This window comes from Camelina sativa, chromosome 3 (genome assembly GCF_030686135.1).
Source record: "Camelina sativa cultivar CO46 ecotype springtype chromosome 3, ASM3068613v1".
NCBI lineage: Eukaryota > Viridiplantae > Streptophyta > Magnoliopsida > Brassicales > Brassicaceae > Camelina > Camelina sativa.
The window spans coordinates 30,643,740-30,659,369 of record NC_141882.1 but is presented as its reverse complement, the minus strand read 5'-3'; the positions used below and the strand labels follow the sequence as shown (position 1 = coordinate 30,659,369).

Below are 15,630 nucleotides of genomic sequence, written 5' to 3'. Positions count from 1 at the left end.
GTTGGACAAGAGGGCATCTGAACATCAACATGATCACGAGTTTATCTCTGTGAGAAGTCAGGCTGAGTTTGTCTTCTTAACTGCAGGAGCTTTTGAGTCGGTATCTTTATGCAATTGAAGAAGGTATGCAGTTGTTTGGTTTGAGTAGACCATACATATTGGATTCATGTTTCTCTTTGAACATTTAGAAAGTATTATTGCACAAAGGTATAATGGTGATTTCTTGTGATTATAATCATAGAATGTATGTATTGACATTTTTTGCCAGTTCTTATGGCTGCAATCTCATCACTTTCTAATGTACCAAATGAATTAGTGTCAGTATTAGACTATTAGTAAAGCCAATCAAATCAAATCTCATAAATATTATAAGTAGGTCTAATTCAATGTTAGTAGCCATATCGAGTTCTTGGTTTATTTGGTTTTCTGGTAAAGATTGGTCTGTGGGGGTCAAAATGAGTATTGAACTTTAGGTGTCTCAGTAGAAAAAATATTGTCTTGCTTCTTATTATTCATTAGATATACCTTTTTATGACAGATGGCAAAATATTTCAATGAGAGAACAGGTGTAAAAGGGAACAAACATACCATTAGGATGCTTTAAACGCGATGTTCAATTACACGGGTTCTTGGCAGTTTGATGCAGCATCCACAAAATCTCTTGCACTGGTTGGATATTTTATTCCGCTTTATGAAGTCAAATTGGCAAAGCTTACATTGGTTTTGCGCAACCAGATTACTCTGGATAAGTTAGTCGTAGTCATAAATCATATTTCAAACTAAGCAAGTAAACAATTTTTTGGTGTTTCATTATAAAATTAAGTTTCAATTTATTGGCGGTAGGAATTCAAATAATTTAAATATAAAATAAGATACTCTACTTTGACACTATAAGTATACAACTCTCATCCACACCCAATTGAAGCTGAAATTGAAAAGAGATCAAACCAAAATCAACCAATTTAATACTTTATCAGTTTTAGTTCCTAAGAAATTACAAATTCGATTCATTAAAGCACAACAGTACTTCACTAAAATTTAGCGACTACGACTATGGTCGTCTTTATACAGAAATTATGTATTTATACAAATTACTATATTATTTTAATAAAAATATTATTATTAATAATTTAATTAATTTTAAATCTATATTTCTAAATTATGAATAATGATTTTTTTGGAGTGAAGTGATATAAAAAATTAAAACACTAGATTTATTATTAAGAAACCATGATTTAAAAAAAAACTGAATTACAAATAATATTTAAAACATAATTAAAAATAAGAATACATCATCCTCCTAACAAAACATAATTTAAAAAAAAATAGTAACTTATCCTTAAATGAAGAGAAAGACACACAAGTCCTATACGTTGGAGGTTACTCTGTTCAGGAGCCCAAGCTCGAGCTATTTGGAAATCCAAGAAGTATTGTAAATCTTCAATAGGAGGCTTATCTAGTAAGAACAACAAGAGCATTGTTATGTTTATTTGTTTCAAACATAATTAAGTTCAATTTTTTGATAGAAACTCACATTTAAAGTTGGCACGAGTCAAATGCCGTAGACCAGGCACACCTTTGAGCAGAGAAACAATAGGAGTAAAAGTCATGTTGATAATGTCTGGAGCTGCTGGTACTGTCTCAGCCCATCGTAATTTGGGTTCTAACCTAGGATAACTAAATCTAGGCCTGCGACTTCGGTTAATTCGGTTCGGTTTTTCGGTTAATTCGGAAATTAAAAACTCTACCGAATGTAACCGAAAACAAGTTCGGTTCGGGTCGGTTACATGCTTGGTTATTTCGGTTCAGTGGGTTCGGTTATGTCGCCCAAAACACACAACACAGAATACAAGCATGTACTCAAAACACACAACATTAACATAGAACGATCCAACATTAGTCAATCCAACATTAGTCAAACACACAACACAGAACGATCCAACATTAACATATAGATTCATGACATTAAGCATCATAGAATACAAGTTTTGCTTACAAAAAAACAACAACATTAGTCAATCCTAGTCACATACATAGGACTATTGGAGACAATTTACAAAAAACAACAAGTTCAGAAGGCAATCCTACAGTTGGATTCCTACTTGTCTCGTCTCAAGTAAAGAGACTTTAGGAGACAATTTACAATTGTTCAAAAAATAATGTGTGGAGCCAAAAGATAGAAGAGATTACCAGGATTGACACAATACCAATGATCCTTTCCTCTTACAAGGATGCATTTGGTATATTGTCATTCTTTACTCCATGCCAAAAAATAGGTAGTTAATAGTTATATTAGTTTTTTCAAAAGATATAGAGAGAAAGAGAGACAAGCCTTATGAATTAAGATCATTATTTGCTTCAGTTCGTTGTCTCCTGTTGCAAATAAAAACCAGAAACTATGTCAATAAAAATGATACATATGCCTTGTAAATAAAACTGAAAGTAACGTAGTAAATCAAGTTACTTGTGTTCATCACTCGATTATGGATGTGCGGAGGGGTGGCCCTCACTCTGTGAAGCTGCACAATGTAAATGATCGTCAGTTACTGATTGGTTTGAAGAGAGTAACACAAAAAAACTTAAATAAAAGAGAAATGAGTTATCTAAGGACTCATGAAACTACAATTCCTCAAACATCTGAACTAAGCTGGCTAATTTCTCAGCAGAAATAGTATTCCTCAGCCATTGTTGAGTGCAAACTAAAGTTTCAACCATGTGTGGTGACATAGAGCTTCGATAAGAGTCCAAAATCCGACCACTTGTGCTGAATGCAGATTCAGAAGCAACAGATGAAACTTGAATGGCGAGGACATCTCTAGCTACCTCGGATAAGAATGGGAATTTTGAACTGTTACGCCTCCACCAAGATAAAATATCAAAGTCCATTCCTAAAGCAGCTGGAGTTCTTATCACAGGTTTCTCCAATAAGTAAATATCAAGCTCACTGCTACATTCCTCATTTGAAGTTTCAGCAACCATCTCAAAGTACAACGTATCCATCCTCTGATAACCATCGTCATCTGACAAATCAAACAGACAGGAGAGGTCACTGTTTTTGTAGCCGAGAAGGACAAAGTGCAATTGAAAAAGATCTTCAAGAATTTAACTAACCTCTGCACCTGCTCCCAATCAGCAAAAGTAGGTGGACCAACACGCTTTCGACCATTCTCACCCATATCCCCTTCAGAATTCTCTTCGGCATTCTCTTCAGTCTCCATGAAGTACTCGTTATAGAGCTTGTCTTCAGCCAGCATCTTTTCAAATGCAACCCTAAACTTAATTGCGGCTGTGAGCATTAGATAAGTCGAGTTCCATCTGGTTGCAACATCAAGACATAAGCTTCCTCGACCTACGTTCCCTGTCTCAACCCGCAGAAGAAACGATTTCAGCCTGTCTCCGGATGATCTCACATACTTAATGGCATTTCTGATAGACACTATACTCGTTTTTGCCTTAGATAAGCCATCCCTCACAATCAAGTTTAAGATGTGAGCACAACACTGCATATGAAGATACTCTCCATTGAGAACTAAGGCATCATGTCCTCTCATCATCAGAGCGCCACAGAATACACTTATAGCCTTGTCATTCGCCTTAGCATTATCCACAGTTACTGTGAAGACCTTCTCGATTTTCCATTCTTCTAGACAGTCAATCAAGTGCTCAGCAATCGTATCACCTTTGTGATCTGTGACAGGCTTAAAACTGATGATCCTCTTTTGTAAATTCCATTCTCTATCAATCTAGTGGGCGGTTATGACCATGTAGATACAAGAAGTAGTGGGAGCTACCCAGATATCTGTCTTCATAGATACTCTCTGCTTTTCCTTATCAAACAGTTCCTTCAAAGCTGCTTTCTCTTTCAAATACATACCATAAATATCTGAAGTACATGTCTTCCTGCAGTGGACTGTGTACATTGGAAGAACGTTGCTGCAAAGTCTCCTAAACCCCTCCGACTCCACAAATGCAAACAGAAGCTCACTGAGTACAATCATCTCGTTGACAGACCTTCGAAACAAACCCTGATCATACTTGATTGCTGTCATTACACCACTGGTATCACCAGCCAATACCTTCTGAGCACCACTCTCTTCGTGCATCTTGAACAACTTACACCTTTTAATGTGATTATTCATGGCACTTGTTCCATGTATCACTGTGTCACAACCGATCTCTTGACCATAGTAACGACAATTAGCAAGTGCAGGCTCATGCACTTGTTGAATGAAATGCTCCCACACCGGAGCTCTATGGCCTAGCTTTTTCCTCGGTTGGGACGGAAGAGGAGAAGTGTCTCGCTGTGTTCTTCTTCTTTTCCCTCGAACGGAAGCACCTGACGGAGCATCTTCTCCATCAACCTCACCAGGCAGAAACGGTTCGTTGTTGTGTTCACCAGAATCATGAAACATAGCAGACCTAATCAAATAAAACACAATTAGACAAACATCCACAAGAAAGAACTACATAAATGAACCGATTTTAAACAAGATGATAGTGAAATGCAAATGCTCATAATACAACAATCAAAACACTGAGACCCGATTTATAATAAGGCATCCAAAGGTAATGTGTCACAATAAGGATTTAAAAGATACGGCAATAAGACAATATCAACCAGTCTTAAAATATTGAGTTACTATATTGCCATGGCCTAGTGATCAATGAACTTTAAAGCCTAAGACAAACAACCACAGTCCAAATCGGTTCGATTAAGAATACAATTAGACTACTGTTTTCTCGATTAAGAAGATCAAAGTAAGAATACTATGAAGTATGAATCATAAACGGACAACAACTTATCTCATAAACGATGCCTTATTTACACTATTCTTGCAATTTTAAAGACCCAAGTAATTACAAACAAAACATCAAAGAACTTGGAGAGGCTTAAGAGAGAAGAGCTTGGAGAAGATTGAGAGAGAAGTACGTACCTTGAAGATTAAGAGCTAGGAGAAGATTCAAACAAGAAATCGGAGTATATAATGGTAATAATGTTGACCATAAGGTCCTCGATATTGTGAGCCTCTCTCATCCCTCAGATCACAAATCTCATCCCTTCCCCCAGAGAGCGATATTGAAAATCAAAAGCTCTCTCTCCTTCATATATAAACTCCAAATTTACAAATCTCTTTCCCTCTCTAAATTTTTATTTCATCTTTGTATAAAAAGCCCTTTCGCCATTTTTTTGGGGAATTTCATCCAATCTTTATTAGGGTTACGAAACCCTAGATTTTTTTTTTTTTGAAATTCCGGATTCTTTAACTAGCGAAAGGTTTGATTTTGCTTCTTACCCTTTGTTCCTAATTGGTTCGGTTCCTCGGATTTGATTTGAATTTTGAGTTCGCTTTGTTTCGAATTTGAGATCTCATGTTCTCAAGTTGTGTTTCGTAGCTTTTTCCTTGTTTGATTGTGTAACAACGTTTCTAGGGTTCTATAATCAAAACCCTGATTTGTGCTTAAAACTTAAAAAAACATAATCTTTATCGTGGATGCTTGTTGGGTTCTTGTTTAAGATGTGATTTAGCTGATGTGTGCTTTTATCTTATGATAGAGAATGGCTGATCAAGGAATGGAAGGGAGCCAACCAGTTGACCTTACTAAGCATCCTTCTGGGATTGTTCCAACTCTTCAGTGAGTTCTCTTTTTGTGTCTCTTGTCTATATTTCCCCGTTTTAGGTTTTGTGTGAATGACAAGATTACATCTTTTGTTTGTTTCAGAAATATTGTCTCAACAGTGAACTTAGACTGCAAGCTTGATCTTAAAGCCATTGCCTTGCAGGCGAGGAATGCTGAATACAATCCCAAGGTTTGCTTCTTTTTCTTTTGTGTTACTTTTATTTTAGTAAATCTGGATCTAAGGTCTGCGTTTGTAAATGATATGCAATAACATTTACACTTATCCAATAGTTTATCTATTGATTGTGAAATCTGATTTGGCTCAGTCAAGTTATACTAGTGTGGTTTTATATCCTCAGATTTGGTTGAATCTCTAAGTGTTTCATGTTCCAGCGTTTTGCTGCTGTAATTATGAGGATTAGAGAGCCAAAGACTACAGCGTTGATCTTTGCATCTGGGAAAATGGTATGCTTTATAGACTTACAGCTTGTTTCGTCACCTTTTTCTCGTATGCCTTGATCTACTATGTCCTTTTTTTCTAACGGGCATCTATGTTTTCCAATTTTAGGTGTGTACCGGAGCTAAAAGTGAACATCTTTCAAAGCTGGCTGCAAGAAAGGTAACTAACTTCTCTCAATGCGGTCTGATGTTCTTCTAGCAGCACTGTTAGTTAGAAACTTGATACTATTCTAGTAGGTATTTCTTCTCTGTTATACTAAAAAATTCCTTTTTTGTTGTTCAGTATGCTCGGATTGTTCAGAAGCTTGGCTTTCCTGCAAAGTTCAAGGTACTCATATGTTTATTACTGGCCCTTATCCAACATATACTGTATTTTACTTTTCTATCTCAGTCAGCATTTCGTTTGCTTTCTTATTGGAAGGACAAACTATGTATACAGTCTGGTAATAAATTAGCTGATTTCATTTAGCAGGATTTCAAGATACAGAACATTGTAGGTTCATGTGATGTCAAATTCCCGATTAGGCTTGAAGGTCTTTCATTCTCTCATAATGCTTTCTCAAGTGTAAGTGATCTCAAGCATTGTGATCATATATACTTGTAAGATGGAGTTAATCGGTCTGATGATTCGTACCTCTCTTATCATTGATGCCAGTATGAGCCTGAGATTTTTCCAGGATTGATATATAGGATGAAAAAACCAAAGATTGTTTTGCTTATTTTTGTGTCAGGAAAGATTGTTATAACTGGAGCCAAGGTAATAATTATGCTTTCTCTCTCAAATGATTACAAAATTTTCCATGAAAATGTTTATGTCTTGTGATGAAATCCGGAGTTACACTTTCAGATGAGAGAAGAGACTTACACTGCATTTGAGAATATCTACCCAGTTCTGACAGAGTTCCGGAAAGTCCAACAATAATAGTATGTAAGTGTCCCAACTTTATCTATCTCCATTTGCATACAGTTTAATACCACTTAATCAGTCAATGGTTTAATTACGGTCTTTCGATTCAAGCAGAGCCTAGAAAAGCAAAAAAAACCATGCTCACATTTGGATTGAACTAGGGGTCTCAGGTGGTGGCAAGCGATTTGGTGAGGTCATTTTCTTTGGACAAGAACATGGTTTGATTCAACCAGAAATTGTAAATACAGAATGGAGATGCCAAGAAATCTCTTTCTTTTTTGTTCTTAAAGTGTCGCCCAACATTAAAGAGTTGTAGAACTGGAAATAACGGACTTGTTTAATATTTAAAGTAGAAAGGGTTTACAGTTGTAGAATACATTGACGAATCGATAACAAAGACATGCCATTATATTTCCTCCGGCACCGCGGGGTAGAGTCCATAAACTCACAGTTCTTAGTTCTCTAAAGAAACAGATAGAACGGCTAGTAATTTACAGTTGTTTTAATTGCGTCCAGTATCTGCGTCAAACAAGAGCATATGTTAGAAACTGCTCTTTGGGTCGGAGCAAAGTGATAAGAGAAAAGGAACTTGCCTTGTTCTTGGTGGGCATGTAGAATGGCTCAAACACAAGTGGAAACGGAGTATCCAGACCACAAACTCTGGTTACTGGAGCTTCTAACTGCAAGACGAAATGACAGTTAAGAAAAAACCAATGAAGAGTAATTATGTAGGTGAATTAATTAAGATTAATATTTACTTACCTTCAAGAAACAACGTTCAAGGATTGTTGCAGAGATCTCTGCTCCAAAACCTCCTGTGATTGGAGCCTCATGGCTTATCTGCAACCCAGCAGAAACAAAACAGTTTATAAGATCGACCAGACAAAACAAAACCCGCCATTATCATTTAAGTAAGAGAGCTTACAAGAAGTCTGCCAGTCTTTTTAACCGAGGCCTCAACAGTTTCTTTGTCCCAAGGGAGTAGAGTCTTGAGATCTATCAGTTCACATGATATTCCTTCCTGCATAAACTCATGACCGGCATCAATAACTGCGAACCAATCACCATTGAGTTGAAAAATAAGCTACAAAACCTTTTCCGCCTCTAGACAAGCTTGTTCCATAATGGTAAGCTGAGCTCCCCATCCAACAAGTGTTATGTCATTCCCTTCTCTTATAACCTGACCATAAAATCTTCTTCGTTAGTCTCGACTCTCGAGAATGAGATCATCATCTTCTAAAAAGAGACGGTGAGAATGAACTTATTCTACCTCAGCTTCTGATAAAGGTATCATATAGTCATGCTCAGGGACTTCTTCTACTGCTTGACGATACAGCCACTGTAGGAAATATCAATGTTTCAAGACTTCAAAGAGGTGCTAAAAAGCTGATTTGGTTGGTGTAAGAGAAAAAGGAAGTACCTTTGGTTCAAAGAAGACAACGGGGTTTGGATCACGGATGCATGACAACAACAGTCCCTTTGCTTCCCGTGGACTCCGAGGGATGACAACCTTAATACCAGGGACATGGCAAAAGAAAGCTTCAGGGGATTGTGAATGGTAATGTCCACCATGACCAACTGCTCCATACGGTGCTCTTATTGTAAGTCCTACCAAGATCCATATAAATCCCTAATGAGTCAAAGAGATTACTGATGTGACGTCAAGAAGAAAATGTAAAGATAAAAGATTTACCTCCACAGTTGAATTGGTTACCACTTCGGTATCTGAACTTTGCCGCTTCATTAACAATCTACGAATCACAAAATCGTTCAGAATCCGGTGGCGAAAATCAAATGCTTGTGAGAGAACATTTACCTGATCAAACGCAGGATATATATAATCTGCAAACTGAATTTCAACAATAGCTCGATTTCCCTGTCAAAATCGAACAACATTACATGTTACAATCCGTTCAAAACATAAACAGAAGCCAAATCAAACGCAAACAAGAACTCACCATTGCTGCAAGACCAATGCCAAATCCAACAATCCCCTGAATCCATTCACAGCTTACATCAAGAAACACAGCAATAACAACACTAACCACCTTTAAAGAAGTGAAAACAGAAGCATGTGGTCAAGGATTTGATACCTGCTCGCAAAGAGGAGTATTGAAGACGCGGTTTTTACCGAATCGTTCAGCTAAACCTGTTGTGCAGCGGAAGACTCCACCAAAGCCAACATCTTCCCCAAACACATAAGAGCTTCCACAACAACTTAATAAGTCAGACTCTTAAAACCTAGGAACCTACCTAGAGAGATCAAATGATTATTTCAAGTAAAATAAACAAACTTTTCTACTGGCGAGCGAGCTCACCGAGGATCGGAGTCCAAAGCGATGTGAAGCGCTTGGTTAATAGCAGAGTATAGATTCAACGATTTCCCAGTTTCTGTCGATACACTCCTCCTAGCTCCGTGACCTGAGCTCAGAAAACCCAATTTCCGGCAAGATCTTCCTGAAAGAGCGGCCATTTACGCAAACCCACGAACAATCACTCTCTCTCTCTCTCTCTCTAGAAAATAGAAGATTGCGACAAGAGGAGAGGAGGTAACTCTCTATTTTGGGCAATACACTCACCTTACCTGCCCAGTTGGTAAGATGTCTAGGTGGCACAAGTTTGCAACTTTGGGATTTATGACAAAAGATGATACTCCTGCCACGTCGGATCCGACACGTTTACGGTTTACCTATCTATATCTTTTTATCTTGCAAGTTGCAACTTTATTTAATGCAAAGGTTGTGAGCAGCATAATTATAATAAGGTTTATAAACAATAATTAACAAAGATTTTTGTCCCTTTGATCATCTCAATTTGATTCAATCAACTTTTTGATCATTTTTTTTTGTTTTAAGGAACTTGGACACAGAGGATAAAGAGGGGAAAGAAGATAGCAAAATGTTGAAGAAAATGGCGAATTCAACGAGGTTTTTTAAATTACTCCTAATGTCTCTTGAACATTTTCTCCCTTCGTGTTTCAAGATAACACAGGACAGCTGCCAGATTTTTGCTGAGCCTCCTGATATGCAGCACCAAGCTTCTTGTTTCCATTTGGGGTGCTAGCACAAACATTATACTTGATGCTCTTATGCACATCATCCTCACTGTAAGACTTGATGATAAAGAACATCGCATCTTTATACTCAACTGGGAAAACTTCTCCGTTGCACTCTTCTCTATCTGGAACAACACATGATAGAGTCTCCTCAGTCCCCTTTGTTATATTTGATTCATCACATGTCTGCTCTTTCAACTCATCTAAGCTAGCTTCTATGGTGATCTTCTAGTTCTTCGTGCCAGTGGCTCTAGGTCCCCTGATTAGTTCATTCAAGCCATCAATGTTGTCATTTCCATAGAAGTAATTGTTATCCCTTCCACGGCTTCTATATTTGTTGTCTGTAGTCGCCCATACTCTTTCGTTTGTAGATCTCGCTGTGCTACCATACTGACCACATAACTTGTCCGGGTACACTCTGTTGTAGTAGCCCTGAACTGCATAACCTGTCATGGATGAGGGCTGGTATATACTCTGCAAAGAATATATATTTGGGGCTATTAGATTTAAAGATTTAAAAGCTTCTACTTCGGTTTTTACACCGTAATTTAATCAGAACAAGTTTTAGCATATAAAACTGACTTCCATATCATACCGTGTAATGCGAACTGTAACGAGACGCAGGTACATTGCTATTAGTCTTAGAATAAGAAGATGCAACTCCACTGCCAGCTGCAGGACCACCTCCAAATCCAAGAGCACTGTTTCCAAACAAGCGACTCGAGTTGTTTAGAGTGCTCTGATTCAATGGTTTAACAGGAGCTACTCCATTAATTCTTTTAGGTATACCGCCCTTTGAAGCACCAGCAGATGCAGCATTATTGTTTTCTGCAGAGAGTGTATTCTGGTTGGCAGGTTTGTTTGCAGAAAGCTTGCTCTGGGTAGGGGCAGGAACAGATAAAGCGAAAGGCCCACTGCTGGTTGTCAGAAGAAAAGGATACTGGTACTGCTGAGCACCATACAAGTGTCCATCACCACCAAGTTGTAGAGCAGGGATTGTTGCTGGTGAGTCAGGATAGGCTGCATACCCATATCCATGTGGATAAACAAGAGACGCGTTCTCTCCATGACCTCCCTGGAGTAATTACCACATGATTAAGCAGGGGAAAAGATAAAGGAGCAAAAAGGGCTAAATAGTCTGGTTACAAGTTGCTAATAAGAAACGATAACGCACTTAGTGATTGCATGTCAACACTGTTGGTATTGGTATAACCTGGAAATGGAAATGGTTGTGTTATATATATACTACAATAATCCTAGTTAGTAGAAAGCTAAAGAACATGGAAATGGAGCTAATGAACACAATAGTACGGCCGCTGACACACATTAGGAAGATAGAAAACTGAAGAATTCAGGGCATCGCTGGGTAGCATTGGTGACAAAGATCGATCAAAAGAAGGAACTTGACCCTTTGAATCCATAGCTCCATACTGGTAAACAACGGCCTGCACAGATAATGATGCCATGAGAACTTCTGCTTGGAGTAACAAAATCTGCAAAGAGATCAAAAATGTTTCTTTACCTTCTTAGTTGGCTCAGGGGTCTCCAAAGCCCTTGCCTTTGAATCTAAAGACAGATTCTGCAATAGATCAGCAGCTGCAACAAGACTAAAAAAGAACTGATTTTCCAATCAATATTTGTTTAAAATCTTCATATCCTGACTTCAATGCTTCTTCCAGAGCCGAGAGGCCAGCTTAAACCTATCAAAATAACTCAATTAACTCTGCAAGTCAAACTGCAATATCTGAAAGTTTATAAGCTTTTTTAACCTGATTTTATAAGTTTATAGGTCTATATTTGTATTTTGTTGTCACTGATTCCATTGTTGTTGTTCTATCTGTTTTAAAAAAATGGAGCAAGGGACTAGTAAGGCCCAAATAGGCCCAATTGAAATCGGATCAGGATCGGGAGAGTTGAATCCAACGGTCGAGATTAACTCAAAGAGCTTCAAAGAGGTAACGTTAAAAGCAGCCTTCCAAGCGAGAGAGTAAGGAGATAAACCTACTTCCTTCCTTCTGCTTTCAGCTCCATTTTTTCTTATCCGGAAACAAAACTCTTCCGGTGAATAAAACACCTCCTCTCTGCTACCTCTGTTAGTCCCTTAATCCTTATCTCTTTTAATGGCACAGTTCATCCTCTGCATTTTCAGTGGCATAGTCTTGTTTAGCTTGTTAAAACTCTTTCTGGAAAGTAATAATTCACTTCTCCGATGTTTTTCTTTTGGGTATTTTCTAAATATGTATGTGTGAATGTTTCTTTAGATTTTCAATTGTGTTCTTACTGAGCTCTGCTTTGAAAGGTGTCGCCTTTTTATCTGTTTTCTTTTACTGGGTTGTTCTTTCTTTTGGTTATGGTGATTTTGTGGACCATATATAGATGAAAAGAAGAGTCTTTTTTTCTATTCTTTATTATATATCTTTGAAAATTGTTATCTAACTGTTGAATTTTGTCTGTGTTTTGAAGTGAAAATATGGCATCAACATTCACTGCCACGTCTTCCATTGGTTCAATGGTTGCTCCAAATGGTCACAAATCTGATAAGAAACTTACCAACAAGTTGTCTTCAAGCTCATTTGGAAGGAGGCAAAGTGTGTGTCCTAGACCCAGGAGATCCAGTTCTGCTATTGTATGTGCAGCCAAGGAATTGCATTTCAACAAAGATGGGACTACCATAAGGAGACTTCAAGTGAGTACCTTTCTTTCTCTCTTAATGGAAAACTATATTCCTAGACTTTACTGCTGGCACTAAAGGTTTGCATTTTCTCTGGTTTCTACTTTTGTGTTGTGTTAGGCTGGTGTCAACAAGCTTGCAGACCTTGTTGGTGTTACACTTGGACCCAAAGGACGAAATGTTGTTCTTGAGAGCAAGTATGGATCACCAAGAATTGTTAATGATGGTGTGACTGTTGCAAGAGAGGTATTGAATTGTTACCCTTCTCATAATGATGTTTTATTGTCAATCAGATGTGTCTTATAATTGCAATCTTTCTCCTATAGGTTGAGCTGGAAGACCCAGTCGAGAACATTGGTGCTAAGCTTGTGAGGCAAGCGGCTGCCAAAACCAATGACTTGGCTGGTGACGGTACAACAACATCTGTTGTTCTTGCACAAGGTTTTATTGCTGAGGGTGTCAAGGTCTGTGTAACTTTTTTTCTTTCAGCTTTCTTTTTGTGAAACTTCAAAATATTTGTTTTACTAATTTTAAGATTATTTCATTCAGGTGGTAGCTGCAGGTGCAAACCCTGTTTTGATCACCAGAGGTATTGAGAAGACAGCAAAGGCTTTGGTTGCCGAGCTTCAGAAAATGTCTAAGGAGGTTACAGTTTTATAGAACTCTCTTTTTCTGATTATGTGAAGAGTCTTTATCAAAAGGTTCTGAAAGTAAGTCATGTCAATGTAGGTTGAAGACAGTGAACTTGCAGATGTTGCAGCTGTTAGTGCAGGTAACAACGAAGAAATTGGAAATATGATTGCTGAAGCAATGAGCAAAGTGGGCAGGAAAGGTGTGGTGACCCTTGAGGAGGGTAAAAGTGCCGAGAACAACCTCTACGTCGTAGAAGGAATGCAATTTGATCGTGGTTACATCTCCCCTTATTTTGTGACAGACAGCGAGAAAATGTCCGTCGAGTTCGACAATTGCAAGGTAGACGTTTCTTGAATCTGAGTAGACAATTTAGCCACTAAAGATAGAGTAATAACAAGGATCGAATGTATTGTATGATTGCAGTTACTTCTCGTTGACAAAAAAATTACCAATGCAAGAGATCTTGTTGGTGTTTTGGAGGATGCAATTAGAGGTGGATACCCAATATTGATAATTGCAGAAGACATTGAACAAGAAGCACTAGCGACTCTTGTTGTGAACAAGCTTAGAGGTACATTGAAGATTGCAGCTCTCAGAGCTCCAGGATTTGGAGAGCGCAAGAGCCAATACCTTGACGATATTGCCATTCTAACTGGAGGTAAGTTCTGTGTGCATTGCATTGATGAGCCCTATGTTTTGGCAAATCGTTGTAGTTTTTATCTTGTCCTAATTTTCTATCTTTGCTTGCTTGCAGCAACTGTGATCCGAGAGGAAGTTGGTCTTTCACTTGACAAAGCTGGAAAAGAAGTTCTTGGTAATGCCTCAAAGGTCGTCCTCACAAAGGAGACTTCTACCATAGTGGGTGATGGAAGCACACAGGATGCAGTGCTAAAGCGTGTTACACAGATTAAAAATCTTATTGAGGTATAGTAAAAGAGTAGAGCTAATATGGTATCCTGTTACATTTTGTGAAGAGTGTAGTTCTCAGTAAAATGGTAATTGGTTTGTGCAGCAAGCGGAGCAAGATTATGAGAAGGAAAAGCTGAATGAGAGAATTGCAAAGCTCTCTGGTGGAGTTGCTGTGATTCAGGTAAATTACAAACCAATTGGTTTCCTGTCTGATTAAGATGTGTTCCAGAGATATTATGTTAAGCTCGTTATGTATTTGGTTAAAGGTTGGAGCACAAACTGAGACAGAACTCAAAGAGAAGAAGTTGAGAGTTGAAGATGCTCTTAATGCAACAAAGGTGATTTTGTTTTTCTAATGCTTTAGAAGTGTGTTATTTGCATACTCGTGAACTACAACTAATCAGGATTTTGATTCTTCAGGCCGCTGTGGAGGAAGGTATTGTTGTTGGTGGTGGTTGCACTCTGCTTCGTCTTGCTTCCAAGGTCGATGCCATTAAAGCCACTCTTGACAATGATGAAGAAAAGGTAAATCAATCAAGCATTCAGTTTTTTAACTCCTGAACCTTCGGTTTTTCTAACTTTGCTGATGATTGCTTTACTTCAGGTTGGAGCTGATATAGTTAAAAGAGCACTGAGTTATCCCCTAAAACTGATCGCCAAAAATGCTGGTGTTAATGGAAGCGTAGTTAGCGAGAAGGTAATAACCACAGATAACTACCTCCACACTTTTTCACCTCTAAATTTCAAGTCAAATGCTTGAAGAGATGTCTTTATTCATTGGCAGGTGCTTTCCAACGACAACGTGAAATTCGGTTACAATGCTGCAACCGGCAAGTACGAGGATTTAATGGCTGCAGGAATCATCGATCCAACGAAGGTCAGTTGTTTTTCGCATATACATAAATTGTCTTTGCTAGCTACATTGGTTATCAAAGATCCATGAACCTCAGTGGCTTTATCTTGATTTTAGGTTGTGAGATGTTGCTTGGAACACGCAGCTTCGGTTGCAAAGACTTTCTTGATGTCGGACTGTGTTGTTGTTGAGATCAAGGAACCTGAACCAGTTCCCGTCGGCAACCCAATGGACAACTCAGGTTTGTTCAGACATTCAAATACTTGAATCTTCAGTAAAGATCCACTGCATTCATGTTTCATTGCTGAATCTGTTTGCCTCTCTTGTTTCAGGATATGGATACTGAGAGGAAATAGGCTAATATTGAAACGGATTACTTTAGCTTGCGAGTGTAATGATTTTGAACAAGAGAATTTGTAATGTGAAACTGAAATTTTGAATCAATTATATGAATAAATCATGATTCCTCAATGTTTAGAAATATCCTGAAATCGTCAAACAAGAAATTTTAGTTCCAGAGATTA

At 38.0% G+C, this 15,630-nt stretch overlaps 4 protein-coding genes and 1 pseudogene across 11 annotated transcripts in view; 3 read left to right on the top strand and 2 right to left on the bottom strand.

Moving 5' to 3' along the window:
• The window catches only part of LOC104778406 (protein neprosin), a 648,080-nt gene that overhangs the window by 547,139 nt on the left and 85,311 nt on the right, over positions 1–15,630 (top strand). The gene's annotated exons all lie outside the window — the stretch shown is intronic.
• LOC104778417 (TATA-box-binding protein 2) lies at positions 4,674–7,361 on the top strand. Of its 7 annotated transcripts, none has more exons than XM_010502858.3 (10): positions 4,674–4,988; positions 5,555–5,634; positions 5,722–5,809; positions 6,013–6,084; positions 6,188–6,238; positions 6,362–6,406; positions 6,551–6,643; positions 6,734–6,835; positions 6,926–7,006; positions 7,100–7,361. In XM_010502858.3, the coding sequence occupies exons 1-9, from the start codon at positions 4,986–4,988 to the stop codon at positions 6,998–7,000; spliced, it is 609 nt and encodes a 202-aa protein (XP_010501160.2). In that variant the 5' UTR covers positions 4,674–4,985; the 3' UTR covers positions 7,001–7,006; positions 7,100–7,361. The 7 variants fall into 7 exon arrangements, with proteins under 7 accessions (XP_010501160.2, XP_010501161.2, XP_087365133.1 ...); XM_010502859.3 differs by having other exon boundaries at positions 4,702–4,988; positions 7,156–7,361; XM_087509007.1 differs by having other exon boundaries at positions 4,830–4,988; positions 5,979–6,084.
• Positions 7,305–9,717, bottom strand: LOC104778418 (2-oxoisovalerate dehydrogenase subunit beta 1, mitochondrial). Its single transcript, XM_010502862.3, has 12 exons — positions 9,304–9,717; positions 9,079–9,190; positions 8,944–8,979; positions 8,802–8,861; positions 8,679–8,736; positions 8,406–8,593; positions 8,256–8,324; positions 8,079–8,165; positions 7,911–8,006; positions 7,748–7,825; positions 7,579–7,665; positions 7,305–7,504 (listed from the first exon to the last, which is right to left on the bottom strand). The coding sequence occupies exons 1-12, from the start codon at positions 9,456–9,458 to the stop codon at positions 7,469–7,471; spliced, it is 1,062 nt and encodes a 353-aa protein (XP_010501164.2). The 5' UTR covers positions 9,459–9,717; the 3' UTR covers positions 7,305–7,468.
• LOC104779374 (YTH domain-containing protein ECT4-like) lies at positions 9,739–12,071 on the bottom strand (annotated as a pseudogene). Its single transcript, XR_015587500.1, has 5 exons — positions 12,046–12,071; positions 11,563–11,647; positions 11,366–11,485; positions 10,636–11,124; positions 9,739–10,514 (listed from the first exon to the last, which is right to left on the bottom strand). The product of XR_015587500.1 is annotated as a YTH domain-containing protein ECT4-like (transcript).
• On the top strand, positions 11,117–15,577 carry LOC109124424 (chaperonin 60 subunit beta 1, chloroplastic). Its single transcript, XM_010502857.2, has 15 exons — positions 11,117–12,132; positions 12,504–12,726; positions 12,832–12,957; positions 13,038–13,175; positions 13,261–13,356; positions 13,441–13,683; positions 13,768–14,002; positions 14,099–14,268; positions 14,357–14,434; positions 14,520–14,591; positions 14,674–14,778; positions 14,858–14,950; positions 15,038–15,130; positions 15,224–15,347; positions 15,439–15,577. Exons 2-15 carry the CDS (start codon positions 12,511–12,513, stop codon positions 15,450–15,452), a joined length of 1,803 nt encoding a protein of 600 aa, XP_010501159.1. The 5' UTR covers positions 11,117–12,132; positions 12,504–12,510; the 3' UTR covers positions 15,453–15,577.

Bases quoted from the DNA above. Each gene is read 5' to 3' on its own strand.
- LOC104778418 (XM_010502862.3), bottom strand. From the start codon at position 9,458: ATGGCCGCTCTTTCAGGAAGATCTTGCCGGAAATTGGGTTTTCTGAGC. The intron at 8,007-8,078 runs GTTTTGTAGCTT...GAGTTTATGCAG, and splicing joins CTTGTCTAGAGGCGGAAAAG to GAAGGAATATCATGTGAACT. The intron at 7,666-7,747 runs GTAAGTAAATAT...TTCGTCTTGCAG, and splicing joins TTGAACGTTGTTTCTTGAAG to TTAGAAGCTCCAGTAACCAG.
- LOC104778417 (XM_010502858.3), top strand. The intron at 5,810-6,012 runs GTTTGCTTCTTT...TTCATGTTCCAG, and splicing joins ATGCTGAATACAATCCCAAG to CGTTTTGCTGCTGTAATTAT. The intron at 6,407-6,550 runs GTACTCATATGT...TTCATTTAGCAG, and splicing joins GCTTTCCTGCAAAGTTCAAG to GATTTCAAGATACAGAACAT.
- LOC109124424 (XM_010502857.2), top strand. From the start codon at position 12,511: ATGGCATCAACATTCACTGCCACGTCTTCCATTGGTTCAATGGTTGCT. The intron at 13,176-13,260 runs GTCTGTGTAACT...TATTTCATTCAG, and splicing joins TTATTGCTGAGGGTGTCAAG to GTGGTAGCTGCAGGTGCAAA. The intron at 14,951-15,037 runs GTAATAACCACA...ATTCATTGGCAG, and splicing joins GAAGCGTAGTTAGCGAGAAG to GTGCTTTCCAACGACAACGT.